Source organism: Cyanistes caeruleus, chromosome Z, assembly GCF_971803275.1.
Source record: "Cyanistes caeruleus chromosome Z, bCyaCae1.hap1.1, whole genome shotgun sequence".
Taxonomy (NCBI): Eukaryota; Metazoa; Chordata; class Aves; order Passeriformes; family Paridae; genus Cyanistes; species Cyanistes caeruleus.
In genome coordinates, this window is record NC_141732.1 from 28,442,148 (window position 1) to 28,466,292 (window position 24,145).

The following is a 24,145-nucleotide window of genomic DNA, read 5'->3' on the forward strand; positions in this document are numbered from 1 at the left end:
AGGGAGATTAAAACCAGATGAGAATCCTCATCATCTGAAATCTAATTTATATCAGTGTTTCAAAATGAGTCAGTCTAACTGGGGCAGCAAGCAGAGAAACAAAGAAAAGCAGAATGTAATAAATATTTTATTACATTAATCATAATAAGCTGCACTTTAAGTCTTGGCCAAAGCATATTCTTAAATCAAGCTGAGAATGTGAGCAGTTTCAGACTTAAGAGCGTGAGGCCCACATGACTGTAATTAACATAATAAATCATACTGTGAAACTCTCTACGCGGGCTGACAGCATGTGGTTGATATATTGCTTATTAAAGACTGCAGATATTTTTCCTCTATTTTATTAAAGTACCATTGGTAGGGAATCAAAAAGTACCCTTTTCTATTCTGTCTGAACTATCTACTAGTTCAGCCAGAGGAAGAACAAATGTGTTCGAAGGTCATTGCCATTTATTTCTAGTAACAAAGGTTGCAGCACATGCACCATGAAGAATTGCATTTCACTATTTTTTCTTTCACCTTCTTTAACTTACCAAAGTATTCCAACTGCCTTTGTTAGAGATCTTGATGTATCATTTCTGAAATTCTCTTTTGGTGATTCTGCCCAGCCAGAACAATTTGGTTTTACCTTTCACTGTATGTTGTCCAGTAGGAGTGAAGCAAGCTACAAATTCATAAACTCTATTAAAAGCTCACCATTTATAAACCTGTGTAAGAAATTTCCAAGCACACTTTTAACACTTATCTTTGTCTTCACTTGCTCAGAAAGCAATATCTGAGGAGCAGCTCTTTACACAGTTCTCCAGAGAGAATGAAGTTTAACACTTCAAGTGAAACAGCTTTTAAGGTGGATTTTTAGCTTTTCTGTTTTGTGCCAAGTCCTCTACTCCTCACACTCTAGAAAAAATGACAACTATGAGCTTTATTTGAACCTTTACAAAGGCAACTCTCATCACAATAAAGGGATGGAAGTTTAAAATGAAAGGTTCTACAAAACTGGGGAAGACTCAAAGCTAGGCAGAGGGCAGATACATGAATATATCCCAGCCCTCAGGAGGAGGACAGCCTTCAAGTGTTGGGCACTGTGATAGGCAGCCCACAGATGTGAGCACAGATAGGGTGCTCACACATCCTGGCTGACCAGAGACCACTTTATTCCAGACTGGCCATGGCATGCCCAGGCATTTGCCAAGACAAGGACTCCCAGGAGGTGCAGGAGCAGATGGAAATTTTGCACAGTGAGGAGACAAACTTGCAAGAGAAGCACATTCATCAAGAGCCAGACTGTTGTTCATGGCACAATTAATTTCTTTCTGTCCTTGAATATGTGTTTAAAACTAATTTATCATGGTTTGACTGAGTAAATATTTAGTCATATTCTGCAGCTCCACTTGAGTAAAGTCTCCTTAAGTAAAATGAGGAGTTTCAGATGTTTTCTAGCTGTGTATACACTCAGGAGAGTATACACAAATTACACACCTCTCTGCTGATCAGAATATTGTTATAATTTCTCTTCTGTACTTATACTGTCAAAATTTTCCTGTCAGGATTGTTTTGTTATTTCCATAAAAATAATTTGTTCTTCTATATAGGATATAAACAATCAGGTCCCCTGCTACTGAATGAGTTCATACCAAAACTGACACAAATCAATTAACATAAGAGGTGACATGGGTTATAGTTCAATGGATATAATTGTGGATGTGTTATACATATACATGGCTATTTTAATATGCACCAGCACAACAGACAGTTTGATGTATTTAAAAATTCTGTAAGTGAATGGTAAATGGGACAAGTTATTGTCAAACTGCAAATTTTCTGAGGACTATCTTAAATCAGGAGAGGGAAAACAGAGGCATAAAGCCAATTCTTTATACAGAGAGGAAAATGTAAATTTTTTAGCAAAAAACCAAAGTGTCTATCAGCATATAGGCATGAATACTGTTCTGTAACACTAAGAATAGTGTTCCTGTTTGCTATTTTGTTTTCTTGGATTTATAATCATAAGAGAAATTAAGTCCCAAACAAATGACAATGCTCCATCTGCCAAGAGCAAAGGACAGAAAAAGGACAGAAAAAAAGCTGGCACGTCAAGATGACTGAAGGACAGAGCCCGTAACGATCAGAAGAGTGCTCCAAATTGTGGACAAAATTAAATTACTCCCATAAAAAACCATCAGTGCTTCCCTGGCTCATCCATACCATGCTTGACCAGTCACTGTAGGAAAGCAGAGATTAGGGACATACCAGTGAAGAGAAATGAGTGCAAACAGAAAACCAAAACAAGCTATTCAAGGATCAGGGATGAACATCCTTATTTTTCACAGGCCTGATCTTAGGGTACATGTTTCCTGACTGAAATAATACAGTAATACAGCACATTCAACTGTTGCACTGGGGTAATGTGACCTGGGGTAGAATAGCTCAGAATACATTTCTTCCTTCTCTGAACAAAACAGAAAACCAGCTTTTTTCTTTCATTTTTCCCTTCCCAAGTACAAATCAGAAAGCAGTTTATTAAATTTTATTAATCCATTGTTATATGGTTTCAAGTTATGTTTATGTCATGAAGACCTATGAAGTTAATGAAAAGCTGTAACAGTGCAGTGTCACTGTGATAGTCGCCCTCAGTTCAATCAACAGGAACACATGCAGAATTTCTCTGTGGGCATGTGCATTCACTGTTCAGTTAAAGGGATTAGCAGGTATATATTTGAAGTAAGATGCAGCCAATGCACTTAATGATCAATGTATAATTAAGCAAAGTTTTAATAACACAAAGTTTTCATCAGACTCAGCAAGGTCCTCAGCAGCATTTTTAAGAAGACATATAGAGGAAGCCCTGCCCCCACTCCCACCAGGGGCAGGATTCAGTGGGAACCATGACCTGGGAATTGCTATGTTTAAAATATTTGTGTGATCAGCAGCATCCTTGCATTTTTAAAGGGCAGTATTGCTTAGCTCCAGACAAAGCTAGACTTATTTGGGAAGTAAAAACACAGCTCTGCCCAACCATTCCACAGAGGCCATCAGCCCTCCAAGATGTTCAAAACAATCAGTGCTGAAAGCAGCTTTTCTGTGACCATTCTGTAGAGTGCTTCAACAAGAAAGAATCATAAGGGAAAGCAGGCATTACAGTTTCTCTCTCTTGAGGCTTTGATTTAATATCCTGTTTTAACACTTCCTGGAATGGGCATATGCTTCATTTAAGCATACTTTATCAAAGAAATATAGATTTCATCATGTTTCAGTGCTTCCAGGATCTCAATGTTTTAGCAAGCACTGCTCTGTGCTGTGCCAGCCATGATAAAATACCTAAAATATCATCATGCTTCTGTTTTCTTTTCTGGAAAAATTCAAACAAGGATTTCTGTATGATTTCTGCATTCCAAATTTTTATCTGGCCCTGTTTAGTGAAGCACCAGCCTCACACAAAGCAGAAAATCACTCTCAGAAAGTGTTCTGATCTAAACCATCAAGCCCTGTGTTCTCTTTTTCTCCCAGCATCCCATCTGAAATGCAAAAGTAAAGTGCGTGTCTGAAGCCTTTCCAGGGTCAGCATCTTTCTTGGCTCCTGTGCTGCATCTCCTCTGCAGATACAAATCTGACTCTACCTAGTTTCTCTTTTCTTGAGGACTCACAAATCACAAGCTGAAAATAGTTCCAAAATGAAACAATTGCAAAGATCACACAAAGGAACAGATCTCTGATCAAAAGCACTATGTTAAATAATCTATTTCCTAAAATTAAAGTGATGTTCAGTACAGATGTGTCCCATTTTGTTTGGTTTTTTTCCACATTTTCAGGACAGCTGGAACCAGCAGAGCCATTATTTCTTCTTTTATATATCAGTATCATAAAACAGAGCACTTCACACGAAACAGTTGCCTATTTAAGGACACCCTAGAGAAAGGGAGAATACAGCATCTCAATCATGCTGGTTTGCAAAAATTATTGTTTTCTACTTTTCACTTGTGCATCCTATTTTTTGCTTTTCTGAGTTTCATGTTAGGGTAATGGGGGACAGGGTATGTTTCTAGGTCTGAAATGAACAGTGATGCTCCAGAACACAAGCATTCATTGAAATGGGCAGTTTGTCCTCTGGTATGGCATACCATCTTCCTTAATACTGTGCTATGGCACTTTAAATGAAAAATGTATATTAAAATGAAGAGCCAATAATTCCCAGGGATGCAATTCCTCTATTCAGAACCCCAGTGAATATTCTCAACTGTTTGTCAGCTTGAACTTGTGCTTTACAAAATTAATCCTTAAAAACTTCTGGGGTCTGGATGCAATAGTAATGTCCCTCCTAGATGTATAACTTTCACAGACTGCATGGAAATGAACATTCTTTCACCCTCCTCCATTACAGAGGATCAATAGACTTACACATCTTTTATTGCAGGAATTCAACAGAAAGCCCTTCCACAAACATCTCCCACACCAATCTACTTTCAGAATGAAAACTCATGAATGGTTTACTCCAAGTAGTGTATACATCTGTATCTACACCTGTATCTATATATCTCCAGTAATACTACTGCCAGGAGATGTCTCTTTTTGCTGCAGGTAGTTCCACACAGAGGAGGTCCATGCTAAAAAGAGGAAACAAGCCCTGACATTAAGGAAAGCAGCAACCTAATATTTTGCATGCAGAGCTGTTGTGATAAACATGTAATTTTTAGGACAAACTCTACATGACAAGTCCATTGCTGATTATACAAAAAGACTGGCATGGGCTTTCCAGGTTTGAAAGAATTTTTCACTAAAGAAAATACATGTGAAGTCATGAAAGGTAATAGGTACATTTCTTAACCACAGTGAAAATTTAAAGATACTGTAATAATTGATCAGTTTTCATTTCTGTGTTCTCCTGCAAAAATTATTACCTTGATTAATGCCTTCCATAGAAACAGCTGCATAAACAACTCTTGTATTAGAGTTGTTAGTACTATAGGTTCATTTCTGTTTCAAAAATGTTTTTGTCATGCTGTGCATCCAGATGATAAAAGCAATTATATGACTACTATGTGACTACTACCAAGGCTACACTTGTCCTCTTTATGCTACTGTCCTGCTTTTAAATGGATCTTCCTTGTGGTATTGTAAAGATAACTAATCATTATCTGGACTTCTAGAATAAAGATGTCCAGCTAGACTTCAAGAATACAGCCCCCAAAATATTAGATTATAATTTAACAGCATTTGGATGCAGATAATTGAGAGTAAGAGTGGGCTGGAAAATCACTGCTGCAAGATCAGGTGATGAATCAAGTCAATAGCTTCCTTTTTCTGATATTTAAAAGTATAAGGATGTAATTTTATTCTTCTAAATAAGCCAGGCCCTAGCAACTTGAAAAAGAAACAAAAGTGCTATATTTTTTAGTGCATTTACTAGAGCAGCAATAGATACCAATTATGAGACCTGAAGAGTCACCAGTGGACTCTGAACTCTTCAGTACAACAAAAAGAGAAGAGACTGCCTCACCCCTACATACATTTTAGTGTTCACTTGACCACATTCAACAGTACATGTCCCTGAAGACAGGCTTCAAGCAGCCACTTTAGCCAAAACTCATCCGCCTTTGTATGTAAACTACAAATACAGAGACTGATCAACAGTTATTTGAGTGTTCTTGGAAGTTTATTTAAATAAGAGTTCTGTAACTTTCTTTTGACATGATTATATTTCTTGTGCTACTTTCATTCCTGGCACGGTTCCGCTGGGCTTGAAATAATGACAACAAGGATTGATTTTGCCTTTATGCTTTATATACACCCCTAAAAAAGGCGTTATTTTTTCTTGTTTGCACTTCTTCGGAATGTGTGAGGCTGACACCTTTTTTTATACATAAACAGTGATTTAGAAGTTAGAGCTAAATCTAGTCAAAACTGTTAATTCATAAGGCGTGAAGAGACTCCTTTCACCTCGATGTTTTGTAATGTTTTGATGCTCATCCAACAGCTCCTAATCCATGAATCTTATATGAGGATCTTGGTTCCCATTTAATTTAAACTCACACCATTGCAGAGAGAAAGAAGGGGGGAAGGGAGAGATTCTACTTCTTCTGATTGCAGAGAAATACTTAAAATATTCCACTAAGAGCTCTATATCAACAAGCCTCAGATGCACTCCATTTTATGATGGTCATGCTCAGACAGAGACTTATATGAACACCTGTAACCTACAGGGATGTGCACACTGAGAGCAGAGTAAGAGTCAACCCATGTTAGGTGCCAATTGTGAAAGGCTGCAATCCTGCTTACACTTCCCAGTTACAAGAGCACAGGAACAGAACTACATCTTCGCCTGACTTATAAGGCTAAACTGACTACCTGGCACTGATCTGTAATCCTGACATACCAGTTACAGAAAGTAAAAGAACTGAGAGGATCTCAGAGCCAGGAAGGCTAAGCACTTCCCCCAGCACAGACCAGCATCCATTACACACAGCACATTCAAATACAGGTTCTGTTTGATAACCACAATGCCAGGACAATGAGCATTGACTTCTGGCTATGTGAAGAGAGATGCTTGTGGACAAACTCTTTCCCTTCCAAACTCTGAAAATGCCTGTACATGTAAAACAAGGAGTCAGGCGAGTTCAGTGGTGGATACACATGAAGGCACTGTGATATTACACACAGAATGTAATCTGCCACTTCTCTGACAGAAGAAACAACCCATCAATACATTTAGATGATTTTTTATTTTGCATGTCTACTTTCAACTCTGCATTCTCCACAGTTTGTACACAGGGGTTGGATATCTTTTTTTTTATCACAGGACTCTGTTCCTCAATTTATAGTGATGCACTAATGTTGAATCAGAAATGTCCTGCTGTACTGTCTTGTTAATACAAAACACATCTTCAGCCTCAGTATTCAAGTGGAAATTGAGTATTCTTCATAAATTCTTCAACAATTCTCTTTACAAAGTAAATCCTACAGCTCTCAAAATCAAAACTTGTATTCGTTCAAAATAAGCTCTGTCCTTCTCTGAGCCACAGTCTCCCTCCACTGCCTTCTGCAGTAACACCAGATTGTTTCCATTCCTGGTTTCAGACATCCAAATGTCACTAATTGCTCAAGGCTGCATGTAGTACAACCTAAAGCATCATGTTTCTTACTCATCTTTCATCTCCGTGACGTGATCTACCTTGCCTTTGCTGGTTCTTGAACATTAAAACCAGCCCAAGTGTTAGCAGAAACATAGGGCAGAAGAGGTGGTTTGAGAAGTAGAAATTGCAGAAATTCCCTGCTCTCCACCAACACAAAAATTCTCCTAACACATGCAGGTCCTCTCAGTTTTTCCAGAATCAAAAAAGGACTAAATAATACCTACATGCATTCCTGAAGGTTTTGCTATTAGAAAGGCAGAGTAAAATCTGAAAACTCACAGATGAATGCCCACTCATTAGTGCTGAAATTTAACAAAAAATAATTCAGTATATTCCACAGTGCTTAGATGGACACCTAAACACAAAAATCAGTGTTAAACCTAACTGAATTTTCATCAGGATGTCACTTCTCTTTTGAGACATGAAAATATCTTTGTAAGGTCCCTACTTACACATTCAGTTGCCACAGCTTAATCAAAGAGAGTAAGTGAGGAAAAAAAAAGGCATGTTTGAAAGAGAGACTAGTCCAAAAGCTTCAAGTGGCTTAAACTGGCCTAAACTAACATATATCACCAGGATTTCTGATTTCATGGATAATCTCACTCAGACTTTCATGATCTATCGGATTACCACGCATGGAAACTATCAGCTGTGTCTGGTACAAATGCAAGGCTATGTCACTTCAGCTGAAGCTCAAGTAGTATTTCTTGCTAGTTGGATTGCAGCCTTTAATCATAACTTAAATAAGGCCTCAGTTCAGTAGACCTTAGACCTTACACCACCAGTTCTAATGGGACCAGGAGCAAGCCTTCAGATATCAGAGGCAAGGCAGAATTTAAATCTCCTGCTCACTTTCAACTAAACCTTTGTTTAGTCAAGCAGGCAACTGAGTCTGTAAATTAATAAAAGCTCTAGGCTTTTTGATATAATTAGTTCCTGCCTTTTTTAACATCAGAATGTAAAAGATTCACATCTGCCTGTCTAGGACAGAAAAATTTTTACACAGGATAGATAAATATCCTCTTGTAGTTCAATATTGCTCAAATTTTATATATCATGCACCACTTCCAGTACATCATTCTTTGTTAGGAGACAGTATAACAAAATCACTGTACATAGGCAACTACCCTAATCCAGTATTTAATCAAACCTCCATATTTTTCCTGTAAGAATATACAAAAAATTCAATTTCCAACATTGCTCACCTTTTTACAACTTGAAGATTTAATAATGCCAGCACTTCTTTCCCAAAGGAGAAGGCTCTATGGAAATGGGGGACTTTACTCGTGTATCAAGTTTTAGTCAGATGTCAATCACTTGTATCCTCATTAAAACACCACAACCTCTGAGTAAAATAATAGCATGTGACAACAATACTGTACCAGTCTGAGGAGAGGAACTGTGTAATGCTTTTTTGGAACAGCACAAGAAATTTAACCACTGAGAAGATAATTGAATTTGGAATGGAATAATTTCATTTGAAATGGAATTTGGACAGCACTCTGAGAACCCCTTCACTGTCTATGCAAAAAGCACTTTGAGGTTCTGCGGGTTGATTTAGGCAGTTGGTGTAATCCACGTACAATCCCACTTGCCCTCAAAGTGAGACACGAGACACTAGACATGGACCACTCCTGTTTTTGAAACTATATAAATGTGAAAATGCTGTGCTGCGTCCATTCCTATGAAGTTTAACCCTGCGCAGTAAAAACTGCTGACCTTGTCTGGCTTCTGAGGACCTGGCAAAAACAGTTGAAAGGAGCTTGGATTTTTTTTTAATAGATCTGTTGAAAGTAATGCAGTCCTCCAGATAACACACACCTAACATGGAAACATTCTGCTTAGGTTTGTCTCCCATTGTCCCAGACTGCAAGTTTGAGACTGAGCAAGTTGCAGAGGCAGGTTGGTAGAATCCAGGTCTACATACAGCAGTGATAGGTTAAAAACTGAGGAAGGCAGAATAAGGACATTTAACACACAATTTGGGTTGACTGCCATCAGATATCCCACATTTCTCATATTTAGCAGAGCAGAGCTGGTTATAGACCAGATGGAGTCTTGCAAGGGAATTTCCACGAGGAATGTTACATGACAGGACTACTGCAAAATAACATCTCAGAGATGAAGTCATGCAAGAAATTGGTCCCAAAGAATAATTTTTTTTTGTTGTAACTAACACAATTATCATATTTTCAAATTTCTAATGCTTTGTAGGGCTTTTCTAAATAAATTTTCTTAATAAAACTCTATATTTAACTTTGTCTGGTTTTTTTAACTGGCTAGAAGAACAGACTCTTGCCAGTTGATAGATTTAGTAGTGTTCAATCAGATTTCAGGATGCTGAAGTTAAAATAATGGGTTTTAGCTCTTACAGTACCCACCACAGGAGCTGCATATAGGCAGTTTTTGCCCTTGCACTGTTTGTTTGTATTCTGCCTGACCAGGTAATCCAAGGCTGAATCGGCAAGGGAGCAGATGGAGAACTTGCTCTTGCCTCATCTCCTCCTGGGATTGCACCACTAGAGAAGAAGCTGGAAAAGTGAGAATTGTCTGTACTCAGGTCCAGAGGAAGCTGACAAGTCTGCTCAATAAACAGATTTACATGTCCTTTTAAAGACCTATGGCTAGCAGTTATTCTGCACAAGGGATAATCACTCAGCATAAATCAGCTGGCTTAACATGTTCTTTATACGGTAATGTTGATCTGTTTGTGCCAATTCCATGTGCTTTGGCAGTAGATGAGAAAAATTAAGGACATGGTATATCAGAACTTTCACTGGGAAAATGGAAAAAAAAATAATTTTATCATGGTTTGAAGTCTTACCAGTTTCATGGTTAAGGTTGTACTTATATTTCTTGTGTCCACAGACTGCTCTGATTTACAGGTAACGATTTACAGAAGCAACAATCTCTCTGCTGGTACTCTCCTTTTGCCTTTCCAGATCTGACAATACTCATCTGACACAGAGAAGGCAACACCAAACTCCCCAACTCTAGGCTGCACTGGCTGAGACCGCTTCTTTCTGGTTCATCAAGAAAGTGAACGGCCCAGTTCATGTCCTCCCTGACCCATGCACGCAGCAAGGTCGCTGCATGCTCTCTTCCATGACACAGCTGTACCCAAAATAGACCTTAAAAACCACTTTGCCTATGGCTGCAGTACACTTTCTCATGTGTATTTAGCTGAGATTTTCTGAATCCTCTCAGGTGACTTCTATACCTACTGACTTATGTGCCAGCAGGGCCCTGATGCAACGCAGCACATACACCCTGGCTGTACCCTCACTGAACCAGGTCTGGGGGCCACCCCCAAAACGCCACCACCCCTCCGCTCCCGCCCAGTGTCCTACCTGGCATCAGTTGCGCCGCTGCCTCAGGGGTGGTGGTGGGAGCAGCGTGGGGCTGCTGCTGGCTGGAGCTGACCTCAGGCTCGGCGCTCACCGAGGGCGAGCCGGCCACCTCACTACCCGGGGTCAGCTGTGGGATGGACGGGAGGGTCTCCTCAGCAGCCGGTGGCTCCTCCTGACCAGGCAGCTGCAAGGCTGAGAGGGGGATGCTGATGGGTTTCCCAGCGGTGGTGATGGCGTTGGAGCTGCTGGCTGGCACCTGCAGGGCAGCCACAGGGCCACCGCCTGCCCCCCGTGCCGGGGAGGCCAGGGGTCCCCGGGGTGGCCGCTGCGTGGCCATGCGGGGCGGGCCAGGCGGGGAGGCGCAGGGGCGCTGCGGGTCGGGGTCAGGGCCTGCGGCCGGCTGGGACACGGTCCTGGTGGGTCCCAGGCAGGAGGGCCCAGCCGCGGGCTGCGGCTTGGGCTTGGACATCTGCGTCAGAGCCAGGGCCGGCCCATCGGCGCCGGCCGTCAGCTCCGCGTTGGCCACTATATAGTAGTCCTCAGGGAGCTCCTGCTTGATCTTCTTGAGGAGCACATCACCACCGCCCTCATCGACGGACTGCGCCTGGGCCTGGGCAGCGGCAGCCGGCCGCTTGCGGGGGCCGGAGGGAGCACGGTGTGGGTGTGGCTCGAAGTCACTGTCCTCGTCGGTGACAGAGGACTCACAGACCATGTCGAAGAGGGTGGCCTCATCCTCATACTCCTCCACAGGCTCACCCAGCTCTGACGGCTCACTGCAGTAGGAGAAGTCGCAGGAGTCACGAGTGCGGGTGCAATCCAGCTTGGCCTTCCCTGGCCGGCCTGGGTAGCGCTCCAGGGGGCTGGCCTGGGCCTCTGATGGCACCCCCAGCATGCTGGGGCTGTCTGAGTTGAAGCTGCGGCTGTCCTGGAAGCAGACACGCTCCTGGGAGCCGGCCCGGCAAGTGGCGGCCAGGGGCCAGTGGTAGGCATGGCCAGCACTACAGCCCCACATGGCTGTCAGGTTGCCATGGGCCCCCTCAGAAAGCAGGTGCTTGAGGTTGGGGATGAGGCTGCAGATGGTCCCATGGCTGTGGGCCCAGCTCACCAGCTTGGAGAGATTTTCAGAGGAGGTGTGAAGGCAGTCCTCCATGGTACAGGATCAACAGCGCCTGGCCCCTGGGAAGTCAGCTGAAGACACGGTTCAGATCACAGGATCCTGGCACTGATGGTTGTGTGTTGCCAAGCTCATATTTACGTCTCACCTGCAGAGAGACAGAGCAAAACCCCACTCTTCAGCACTCCCAAAGCATGACCACATTTGCATGGGAAAATTAAACTTCTGTACACTCAGCTAAACCCATTTTACTCTTACCTCATGCACTTCAAAACATGTCTCAAAACTACACCTGATTTTAAGCAGCCTCATTCTTCATTCTCAGAACATCTCCGCAATACACAGCTAAAGAGAACACTCTTTTTCAAACAAGCCAATTCAGTATCAGTGGCAAAATGATTAGAAGCTTAAATTTCTGACAAAATATAAAAGCAGCCCAAAAGATGGTGATTGTGTGTTCGTACCTAGGAAATGAAAATGAAACAGAACCTTAAAACATACTATTAATCTGGAACACCAGGGTGGCAATCAAGCACCAGCTTTTACTGGATCCGAAGAAACTGTGAAGTTTTACATAATTTATGCACATTTCTCAACTGAATAAAATATCTCCTTTTCAACTGAATTTAAAACATATCAAAATGAAGGCTTGAAACTTGAATTTTCAATACAAGGAATAAGGAAACAAACTCACCTTTCATTGTTCTATACTGATAGTCATCAGGTGCTCAAAGGCTTAAGTGACTCTTAAAGGACCTGCAAGACTTAAGCCATAAATTTCCTTTGACACTTGACATTTTGCTTTTTTTCTTTCATATTGTCTGTTTTCCAACACCGAAATCATGATTCAGTTCAAGAAAACTTTTGCTATTTCCACCAAAAGTATTTAGAAATTTGCAGTGCAAGATGACAGCAAAGTATGTGTGTCTCTTTGTACACACCTAATGACAGAGAAGTTATCTCCAGTGACAGCTGGAGGGACAACTAAAGTATCCATGAACTTCTCATTTCTGCAGGTCTGTTTGGAGGCTTTCCCTAAGCCTCTCTCTGCTGTGCTTTGTGAACATGACCTCCAAGTCTTGGAATTCCTGTTGTTCTCATTTCAGTTTTGTTTTCATATAGGCAGGAAAGCCTGTTACATTTTTCCCACATGAAATGCAGTATTCATGGCAATGTTACACCTAATTTTATTACTTCTCCTCTTCTACACAAGCATTTCAGATGCAAAATGAACTGCATCAAGGCTCAAAAAGACAGCCACACGGTGGCTAAGTGCCCCTGGGGAATGCTTTCCCTAAAATCAACACAAATTACTACCTGCCTACCTAGTTGCTCCTCAGAGTCACCTGTCACCAGTTACCTGCAGATATCTGTGTTTGTTCTGTGCCAAGGGAGGTGAGCAGGCTGTATTTCAATGATTTTGCAGCTTGCACATCCCTGCCCACCCAGAACCATTCACCAGGGTTGGTCTGTGGAAACCAAAACTGGAAATAAAATAGGCAAGTACTGCCTATGATTTTCCCCACAAGGCTCCTCCTGCGTTTTTCCACCCCGCCTACTGTGAGTCTTTGGTGAGGTCAAGAATTGAGCCAGCATGGGAATTTCTAGAAACTTTGCAGTTTTCTAGGTATTTTTTCAACATGAAAATATTAATTTGAAATTAAGCACGGAGGGAATAAAGCACATCATTAGGAAATAAAATTGTGTAAAATTCAAGCTTGTTTTTGCAGTCACTCAAGCCAAAGTGCATGCAGAGAGAACAGCTACAATACCTTGAGTTCCAGCCCACATGCAAACTGAGATCTCAGAGCATCACCTGCAACACAATGTCTCCTTGCATGACATGCACACACAGTGCATCTATTAAGTATAATAAATGCAGAAGGTCACCAATTTGGAAGTCTTTTAGGCACTGGAGAAGACCTTCTTTATCAAACATACAACTTTTAAATATCTAAAATATCTTTTTTGCTATACTTTGTTAATTTTTTAAAAGCTTTTAAAAATCACTCTTAACAGGTCAAAACCCCTGAGGCATCCATATTTCTCCTAAGAGATGTATTCAAAGATATGTACTGACAACGTACCCTGTCACAGCAGAAACACTAAAACACAGGAAGAGGAGCACCATACTCATAGCATGGCAAAGAAGACAATCTGGAAAATGAACAGGGGAAAGGAGGGAGAGGTAAAGTCAGCAATACAAGAAGCTGCATCTGTCTAAGCCCTGTGTGGTGTCACGGAGCTGCTCAGTTGCCACACAACCAGGACTGTGTCTTGGGAAGACAGAAAGCCTCTTTGGCTGAAGGACCGCTTTTCCCTTAGGGAAATGAGATAAGATCTGCCACAGTCTGACTGTCATGGCCAAGATTGTTTGTGCAGTTACTCAGAAGCACTGTGTCTTCATTTTGCCAACTGCAACAGAAGTTGCCAATGGCACTTTGGCAGGCAGGGAGGGACTCATGCTGTAGAAAGCACAGAAAATGCATTATTATGTCCCCTGTTTTCTGAAGAGTACCTTGTCTGCTCAGTGAGACAGCAGGATCCTGGCTGACAGTCTGCTCTTGCTTTCTAAATGACATTTTATAGATTATGTAAGTTCTTCATTCAGACTGGCAAGATCTGATAAGATGACTCATGCTTAATAATCTGATAACATGATAACTTTGAAATCGTACAGTAACTAGCAAAAACATGAGGTAGCTTCAATGTGATCTACGCTGTATTTTAAACTGCATTACAGAAGGCTTAATCTTCCACAGCACTTTCCTGCAGTTCAGAGCCTACAAATATCTAATTCAGAGTGAAGCATGTCTGGGTGCTGGAAATTCACTGCAGCTATCTGGACCCTCAAGGAAGAGTCGAATTTTAAGGGTTTTTTAGATTTTACAACCTCATTTACAACATACCACTATTATTACTAATGTGGGCAGAATGTGTGCTGTGCAAGAAGCTATTGCAAAACCATGCCTTAAGATCTGTTAATGCATTAAGGGGAAACACCATTTGATTTGGGAAAGGCAGTATTTTCTCTGTCCAGAATCAGAGTTTTGCCACTGTACATCCGTTTGATGACCAAAGGGCAACGAAAAATAGCAACATTTAAAGAGTAGCCCTTCTTCATGTTTTAAGTTGGGACATGGCTTAGCTACTTTAATGCAGACAAAATTCTTCCTGATTTTGAACAGAACAGTAGCAAGAGGCTCTTTGTTATGATGCAGAGGAGATGAGCCAGACAAGTCCCAGGAGCAATAAAAATTGGTAGCAGTCTACCATGAACCCTTTCCTTTATCACATGAAAAGAATGAACAAACTCCACTGGGGAGCAGAGATCTGGCTACCTCAACTACATTTTCTATTTTGGCTCCTTGCACATGAAAGTGATAAAGGGGAGTTTTGATTAGGAACTTACGGAAGATTCCTCAGGACTAAAAGGGCCTTCTGTGATATGGCTCCCTCAGAAAGCAGGCACCAGAGGTGAGGATGCATTGAAGGAACAGAAAGCAAAAAAGTGGGATGATACACAGGTGTAGAGTGGTGGGAAGTGGGTGTCCTACAGCAGTGTCTGTACACTGGAACACGAATTTGGCAGACCGACAGCTCAGGAAGGCTGATGGGTGCATTTTGCTGTAAAGAAGGATAAAAAATCTTGTTGGAATTCTGTTCTCACAGAACTCCAGGTAGTTAGCAATGGATTGCCTTCCCAGGGTAATCTTAGGTAAATTGATTCACACTAACTTGCATCACACATATCTATGTTTAAAATTCTATTACCATTACTGATTATTAGTACTTCCATGCTGATTTTTTTCAAGGGAATAATATACCCATCACTATATTAACAGTCCTCTTGGGACGTGATGCTAAGGGTGATACTACTGAAAATTTTCTTAAAGTTCAAGATTCTCAAGTAAGAATACAATGCAATATTTACTTCTGTTAATAATAAAAAAATAATTGTTCTAATCAGACTGTTGTATAAAAACTAAAACCTGAATCCTAAAACATTAAAAGACAGGTGTAAAAAAATCTGCATTTTACATAGCATGGATTTCAAACTGATCTTACAGCAGATGAAACCTGACTTTTATGTGTTTTTTAAGGAGAAGCAGTGTTTTAGCAGCTTCTACATTAAAAAAATGTGAAAGCAGTTGAGCTCTGCTTTCTCATACTTGCAAAAGAAGCTCAGAATATTTTAAATCCTCTGTGTTTTTAGTCTCTCCACCCTGTACAAACCTACTAGGCTATTACTCCATCACCATCTGAAGGGGAAGCATTGCTTTGTTTTTTTAAAGACCTACCTTTCCATACGTAAAAGCACTGTGTATTAAAGGTTTGTCCATCATTGTTTAAGTTTCTAATTCAAGATTTTAGCTAATGGACAATACTAGGGCTTATCTTATTACTAGAATTTCTTAAGCCAAATGCTTAGCATTGGTAAACAACTGAGGTCAATAACAGCAGAAATCCAAGTGTAAATTCACCCACAAAGGCAGAGTAGTACTGAAGTCCCCACAAAGGCCTGCTGCAGTCCCACAGGCCCTACTAGCCATCAATCCAGAATCACCTGTATATTTCTCTTTCACAAAGTAAGATGCTGAAGTAAACTCAGGAGGAGCTGCAGTCCCACCCACACAACAGAGCACCCAAAATTACACCAATGCTAATCACCTTCTCTGCTATCTTGTGAGGGGACTCCTGCTAACAGTGGAGTTAAAGTTCAGCCTCTTTGCCCCACTGTTTTGATTTCTTCACTTATATTGCTAAGAAGGTCATCAAGATGACAAAAGGACCAGGACAGACAACAAAAACAGACCAGCAAACTGGAAGGAATGGGAATAGGTGAGTGCATTTTCTCTGATTTTTGATTTCTGGTGTACAAAACTTCCATGTTAACTCAAATACTGAATTTACTTTCTGCTTGATAAAAAGGCTGAAATGAAGCAAGAAGAAGGAAAGAGAGAAAGAGAAAGAAAGCATGCAGAAAACAATGGCATCTTACAGGCAAGATATGAATCAAGTCGTTCACCATGTGGGAAAGGGGTTGACTTCCACCTCTGATACAAACTTGCATATGGCTCCTTTTACTTAGGAAGGCCTGTTTTTAATTGAGTGTCTCTTCAGGAAACAAGAGGGCATATATTACAGATGAAAGGATCACAAATCCTGGCAAGCTCTGCAAGCCTGTGAGGTAGTTTGGCAATGTCGTGTATTCTTAAACTAGTGAGTAATTTCTCCAGCTATGCTCATTTGTAACTTCACACAGTCTCTGGATGATGTCTTCAAGGGAAAAAGAACCTCTCACCTCAACAAAATCACTGTTTTCAACTTATGTAAGCTTATGCTGTTTGTCTGTGATTTTAGCTCTGTAAGAAATAATTTAGAAATAAATAGGGATACACAGTAGGAACAAAACAAAACCTTCATGCTAATTTTCCACCTCCACAATTCTAGGATCCCAAATTTTACATAAATTCAGTCATTTACGTGTAGCAAGTGCCTTCCCCCTTAATGTCTCAGGGGTTTTGTGCTTATATTTTGGGTTTTCTGAAATCAGTAGCAGCTCTGCTGCTGAATAAGCAGGCTTTACTTTCAATGAACCACAATTACAATTCCTATCAATAACAAGCAGCACCAAAAATGCTTTCCTGAGAGACGGGCTTAGAGGGGAGTAGGAATAAAAAAATAATGCATTTGTTTCTGGATAAGTAATGCACTACTCCGTTCAGAAAAATGTCATGCTTGTCTATCACATTTTCTCCACAAGGCTGCAGCTCCTTCTAAGTTCATGGTTAGTCTTTAGGATGCTTTCCTTGCCAAGTGTGGCACGCCTTCAGCTGCAGCTGTCATCACGGCAAGCCAGAGCAAAGCAGCAAAACCTGTTTGCTGGAGAAACTCCTTCAGCTGGCTGGGACAGCGTTTGTGGGTTTCCTCACCTTTTCATGTGGAAGACTATTATCAGCATTAAGAGCCTCCCAAGGGCCTGCCTCATTCACAAAGCAAAACGATTCATCCATTGACAGCAGAGTTGACTAAATAACAGTGTGGGGGCTCAATCCTTGATCTGAATGTAATGCTAAAGGCACCACTGCTTCTATTTTTGTAATTTTTTCCCCAGCACCTACTAAACAGGATCTACATGAGCCCTGCTCTTGGACAGTGTGGCTGAAGGGTCACAGAGACACAAAAAGAGCACCAAAGGAGAAGCAGGTGAAAAGGGACCAGAACAGATGGTGCAAGAAACCTGATCAATCTTTCCAAGGTCTTGTACATAAGAACTTCTCCTATTACCTACATGCCAAAGTCTTAATTAAGCTTCCTGAGACTGACCTATTTGTCACTCTTTTTTCACCAGCCCATTGTGATTCTTTTGATAACTCTGCAGATATGTTAAATCCTTATCATGAATCCCTGATCAAGCCACCCACCCCCTGTGCTGGTGCTTCCCTGTCCTGAATTCCAGTCCTCAGGAACATAGGCCTGATTTGGTTGTTCTCATTTGCAGGGTGTAGGATCATCAAAGAATGGCACAGAAATGTACAGGACTGCTTCTTCTTGCTGAGAAAGGTTCTTCCTTCTAAGGACCATGTCTGAAAGAGAAGTGATCTTTCTACAGTTCATTAATGTATCTGTAAAGTTGCTGAGTACCTCCAGCTCCAGAGAAGTCAAATAACTTAGCAGTGCTATGCTTCATCTTTTTTACCCTGCGTCTTCCTTACGCATTCCATAAAGGACATATTCTGCCATGCTCTTCACAGAAGCGCTGTAGCACTAATGTAGTCCTGTAAAATATCAACAGTCCACACTACTTACAACTGAGCAGTGTACAGCTGAAAGCAGAAAATATTTTAGTATTTTGAAAGCACCAAATCCTGCTTGTTCAATTCAGTGTTTAGCAAGTGCACCCCTGAAACTTTCTCTCAAAGCCTCAATGAAACAATCTGATTTTGTTAACAAAGATACTTCTCACTGTGATCGGCAACAAAGACCTGAGAGACAACATGGACTCTGTGGCCTAGCTTAAAAAAGCATTGTTCCTTCAGATTGACAAATGAAAGCAAGTTTGAGGTCTAGCTGTTCTGTAGACTTACGCACTGTTAACTGTCCAGTGACTATTATGTACCCCTGGATTAGTGAGCAGAGAAAAGTGTGGCAAGAGCAAACACTTTCAGTTGTACTCATGTCTTTCTCTAGCAGCAATGGAAATGATGAAGCGAGAATGATGATCAGTGCAAAATCCATCCTGGATTTCCAAGTACTTGGAAAACTGTGTAACTGTGATGTGTATGAATTTGGCTCTACATTTCACCTAGGTTATAATGGGTCTGACACTGAACTTTTGCACATCTTCAAACAAAATCCATCCTTTTCATAAAGTATCTTTCAACAGCAAAGGCAAAATGCATGTTTCCACCTCTAACATTTTTACTGTTGCACTGTTCCTCATTCCTTGAGTACAGGTAGGACCACTGTTGCACAGAAAGTAACAGTTGTTGTGGTGCAGCCAAGTTATCCACCATCAAATTTGCTTAGAAAAGCTTAATATCCACTGAGAAGACTCCACTGAGTGCAGTAGCCATTGAACCAAGTCCAAAATGTCTTTTCTGTGAGGTTGGACTTGCAAGGAATAACGTCACTGCAGCTACTTCCCTTTGGATGAATTTTGGATGTATTCTGGAGAGGCTAGATAGATAGGCTGAGGCCAATTGTATAACGTTCAGCTAGACCAAGTGCTGAGTCCTGTGCTTTGGCCACAACAAGCCCATATAGTGCTACAGGCTGGGGGCAGGAAAACTGCCCAGCAGAAAAGGATCCAAGGATGCTGGTTGACGGTGGCTGAACATGAGGCAGAATATGTCCAGGTGGCCAAGAAGTACAATGGCATCCTGGCCTGTATCAGCAATATACAGGAGGAGCACATGCCAGCAGGGCAAAGATTATCCCTCCAGAGTTGGCACTGGTGAGTGCTGTGTTCAGTTTTGGGTCCCTCACTACAAGGAAGACACTGAGGTGCTGAAGTGTGTCCAAAGAAGGTCAAAGAAGCAGGGGAAGGGTCTGAAGCACAGTTCTGATGAGAATCAGCTGAGGGAGCTGGGGCTGTTTAACTTGGAGAACAGGAGGCTCAGGGGAGACCTTACCACTACAACTCCACAACTCTGAAAGGAGGTGCCAGATGTGTTTAGTCTCTTCTTCCAGACAATTAGTGAAAAAATAAGAGGATATAGCCTCAAAGAAGTTCAGGTTGGACATTAAGAATTTCTTCACGGAAAGGGGGACTAGACATTGGAATGAGCTGTCCTGGGAAGTGATGGAGTCACCATCCCTGGAGGTGTTTAAGAAAAGATTTTATGTGGCACTTGGTGCCACAAGTATTGTACTTGATGGTATCAGAGATCTTTTTCAAACTAACTGATTCTGTGATTCTGTAATTTTGATTTCTGTTTCTTGAAAAGCCTAAACTCATGAAAATATGCCTCTACACTCACATAATTATTTAATCATTGTTTTTGATAACATTTTTTACTTCAGACACCAGAACTTAATCCCTTCAGTAATTCAGATTCTCTTGCTTTGAGTTCACTTTTGTATACTAAAACATAAAAATCAAAAAATAAGACCCCTTTTTCCATTTTTCTCAATCCAATATCTCTTATAAGTGCTAGAAATTCTTGCTTCCACTTTTAATGACTTCCACCTGTGTTTTATACAGAGCAAGCTGAGCAGGGTACTGAAGTGACAACAGCAACACAACTTTCCAGAGGAAAAAAAATGGTGCTGGTTTTTCCTTTTCCAGAAGTGAGTCTTGCAATAAACAAGCAGGGAGATAACTGTCAGATACACCAGTACACAATGCAAAGATTCTGGGGTAAAACCTGCTCTGTGAAGAGGCAAAAATTATAGTGACAGGGAACTCTGCATCCAGTCAACACCTTAATAGTTAAACAGCTCAGGTGCAGCAGTACTAGGGCAAAAACCTGATATTCACAATGCCTCCATGAGCTTTGTCAATATGAGTGTCAAAGGCAATATGTGATGCCTTTGATCCTAAATGGGACGGTGACAACAATGTACATTGCTACACCATGCAGCCAGTGCTACAACACAGAGGAGTACTTGAGAAGATGCCTGTGCATCAGGATTAGCAAAACATAGTAGGGAGTCTTACTGTAGTCTCAAGTCAATCTTGGCCATCTCTCACATTTTATTACCTATGTACTCAGCAAAGACATTTTTAAAGAAAGAGTACATCTTCCGAGAAAGCATTTCTGTAAAGTATATCAACAATAAGATTTTAAGGTCCTGAGCACTTGAAAAAAATAGTCTGTATTTTACTGAAGTTACCAGGGAGCTTATCTATCATGGATTGGTTATTTTGTGTTGTGTATTAAAATTTGTTCCGAAATTGTATCTGCCTTCACACCATTTCTCATGGTGACCTGAGACTAAAACTGCATCATATCAAAGACACTAGGATTTGTCTCAGCTTGCAGTTCACAATCATTCTTTAATGGAGAAATCACACCCTGTGTTTGGAAAATGTTTGAAATATATAATTTCCTGAGTTTACAACAAAGTGTGTGTACCCTACCTAAGTTTCGAATTACAGTGAGAAGAATCAAGCACACACAGCCCGAAGGCAAGATGTTTTCCCTGGCTCTTCATTTTCCTAGAAATTATATTAAGAGAAAGTCTGCACATGATTTACTGAAAACAAAACAGGAATATTAACACTGACTTGCACAAAAATTATGAAAACCATACTCCCCCATCTTCTTAGAGGGAAACCAAAGCCTTCAGTTCCAGCCCAAACAACTTAACTATTCCATGCTATTTCTCACAAGGAAACGCAAGCAGTTCTGTGGATGAAAAGTTTTACTCTGCCAGATTTGATTTGTAATTTTTATTTGTAGGATTTCTTTTATTTCAGAGTTTTTCCAAACCAATTGAAAACTGGAATAATGCTACTATAGTAATACTGAAAATATGCATTACTTGGCTAAAAAGTACAAGTGAAATTACATTAATAACCACCTATGAAAAACTGAGGTTATTTCCTACAGAAATTAGAAAAATTGTAGAAACTCAGCATTTCTGTGTAGGAATGAAACTTCACTTCTTTACTAGAAATTAAGGGTTTAGGTTTTTCTTTTTTTTTAAAAAAACAACTTTTTTACTTTTTACAAAAGTAGTTTTGGATGTTTAATAATTCTCCAAGGACTTAATTCTTGGCAAGAAAAACATTCTGAACTTCTTTACAGTGTGCTTTTTGAAGTATCAACAATTATTGTTATCATCGAACTATTGGCATCACTCTGAGGTCCTGTCCTGCAGCTGCTTTTTAAAATCTTTAAAAAAACCAAAAACCCAGTCTCAGAGAAAAGAATTATTCTTGGCAAACAATTTTGAAAAAACACAAAAAACTTAAAGATAGTAGATTATTCCATGAATAGGCTCGTATCCAACTGTGCATAACAGATCATATGCAACTGAGTCCCTAATAGAAGTTCCTAGACCTGACTTTGACATGATGTAGGAAAACTAGTGACATAAAAGCTGCCCTAGAAATGAGCTAGCAAGGATTTGCATTCAGATGTAAGCCAGATAAAAATACAGGGTAACATCTTGTAGCTGACAGCCAGAGGACAAAAAGATTAGAAATGCTTCACTCAGCTACATACCAAGTTTCCTTTTATCCCTAGAAACATATCTAGCTATGTGCCTCTAACATAATATCACTGATCAACTGATATTAAAATGAAAATTAAAACAAGGTTTAAAAGTGATTATATTTTAAGATTACTGAGACAAGTTCCCTGAAAGTACACAGATATCGATGCCTCATGATGTTTACCCACATACAGGTGAGGGGTTGGAAGAAATCCCACAGGACAAGCAGCCTGGCTTACTATTCTCTTGATGGAGAAGATGAGGAATAGGACACCCAGTGATCTTAGAGGCTGAGCCTACCCAGGCCAGTCTGCATGCCACCATGAACACTTGCAGGTCTGAGTTCAGCGGGGCTGGAACTATGAAGGCTTCAACAGCCGTACAAGTACAGCCCTTTGACATTGGCTGGCTCAGGCAACCCAGGCCTCAGTTCTTAGAAGCATTTATGTAATCACAAGCACTGAATGGGGTCTTCACAGGTCTATGTAAATTAAACAGCTATAAAACCTGACTCTGAGAATCTGAAAACCTGACAAAGCTCTAAGTAGGTGTCTTGCTTTGAAAAGATGGGTGTCTGCTAAGGAAGGCAGGAGCCTCCCTTGAAATGGAAAATACAAACCCCCTCCCTGTGAATTATTATAATATTGAAATTAAGGGGCTCTCAAGCAAAAATATGGGAGGAATAACAGTTTTTTACTAGTATGTATAAATAAAAAAAACAAAAAACAACCCTACAACTTAAAAGGAAAATTAAAATAAAATGCAGTAGTACTAAAAACACTGTCAGAGTCAGAATACAATCTAACACCCTGTTGGTCAGGGTGTTGGTAGAAGTCCGATTAAATGGTGCCTGCAGTCTTCCTGGAGTGATAGATATGGTTCTGTTGAAGCAGTGATCCTGAGTAGAAGAGTGTAGTTGACCTCTGAAATTGCTGTGGTGATGTGGAACAGCCTGGTCTTCCTCTGGGAATCCAGTGAAAAAGGCTGACTATACTGTTCTAAATCTCAGATTATATCCAGGTAGGAATGCTTGGCTCCTCCCCCTGGGTGGAGCATCTCACAATGGGATGATGTAATTTTATCAGCCATGCAGTGACACTCAATGGTCCATTAACATAAGATTTCCCCCTGGAGGGAGGGTGGGTTGTGGAAGAGATAAAGATCACTGCCCCACCTGGTTTTAACAGCTAGCCCATTAACAGAAGATAACTCCCCTTGGAATTATGAGGGATGGGTCATGGAAGAGATAAAGACTGTTGGTTTCAACAGATAGTAATAGAATACATACTTTTGGTTACATCTTGCATTGCAACCTAAGACACTAGGCAAGTACTGGAGCTTTGGCCAAAAGGACTAAATGCATGTTCTCAAGCGAGCACAGTTCTTATTAACATCAGTGCAGGATCTGGCATGCTAAACATGTAGCTATAAGGAAAGGTGCATAATTAAGAAGGGGAAGTTCCAGAATATTCAACTGGCATGCAGAAGACTTTAGAAGAGCTCTATCTGTTATGGAGGACTCAAGTCTTACAAACTCTCACTTATTTCCTCTTAGAGATTCAAAACCTGAACTGTAGCCTTTGGACAACTGAAATTCAAAACAACATGCTACATACTGCTGAATGTTTGGCAAAGTCAGTGAAAACAAGACTGAGTAAATCACAGGACCAGTTAAGTGGAAGCAGGTGTGTAAGAAAAAACATTCATATATGGATATATTGGATATATTGTTACATAGTTGCATCACATCTCTTCATTATCCTGTGGATGCCCCATTCCTGGAAGTGTTCAAGGCCAAGTGGGATGGGACTCTGAGTAACCTGATCTAGTGAGTGGCATCCCTGTCCATGGCAGAGGGGGTTGGAACTAGATCTTTAAGTCCCTTC

General features: G+C 40.7%; 1 protein-coding gene across 2 annotated transcripts in view; it reads right to left on the reverse strand.

Moving 5' to 3' along the window:
• The window catches only part of KIAA1958 (KIAA1958 ortholog), a 65,119-nt gene that overhangs the window by 22,549 nt on the left and 18,425 nt on the right, over nucleotides 1–24,145 (reverse strand). Inside the window, exons 1-2 of one of the 2 annotated variants that reach the window (XM_086869425.1) lie at nucleotides 14,595–20,203; nucleotides 10,478–14,532 (exon numbers count right to left, since the gene is read on the reverse strand). In XM_086869425.1, coding sequence (XP_086725551.1) covers nucleotides 10,478–11,627 — 1,150 coding nt within the window. In that variant the 5' untranslated portion in view covers nucleotides 11,628–14,532; nucleotides 14,595–20,203. Of the gene's footprint in view, nucleotides 1–10,477; nucleotides 14,533–14,594; nucleotides 20,204–24,145 lie in introns of those variants that run through there. The other variant, XM_086869427.1, reaches the window with a different exon arrangement.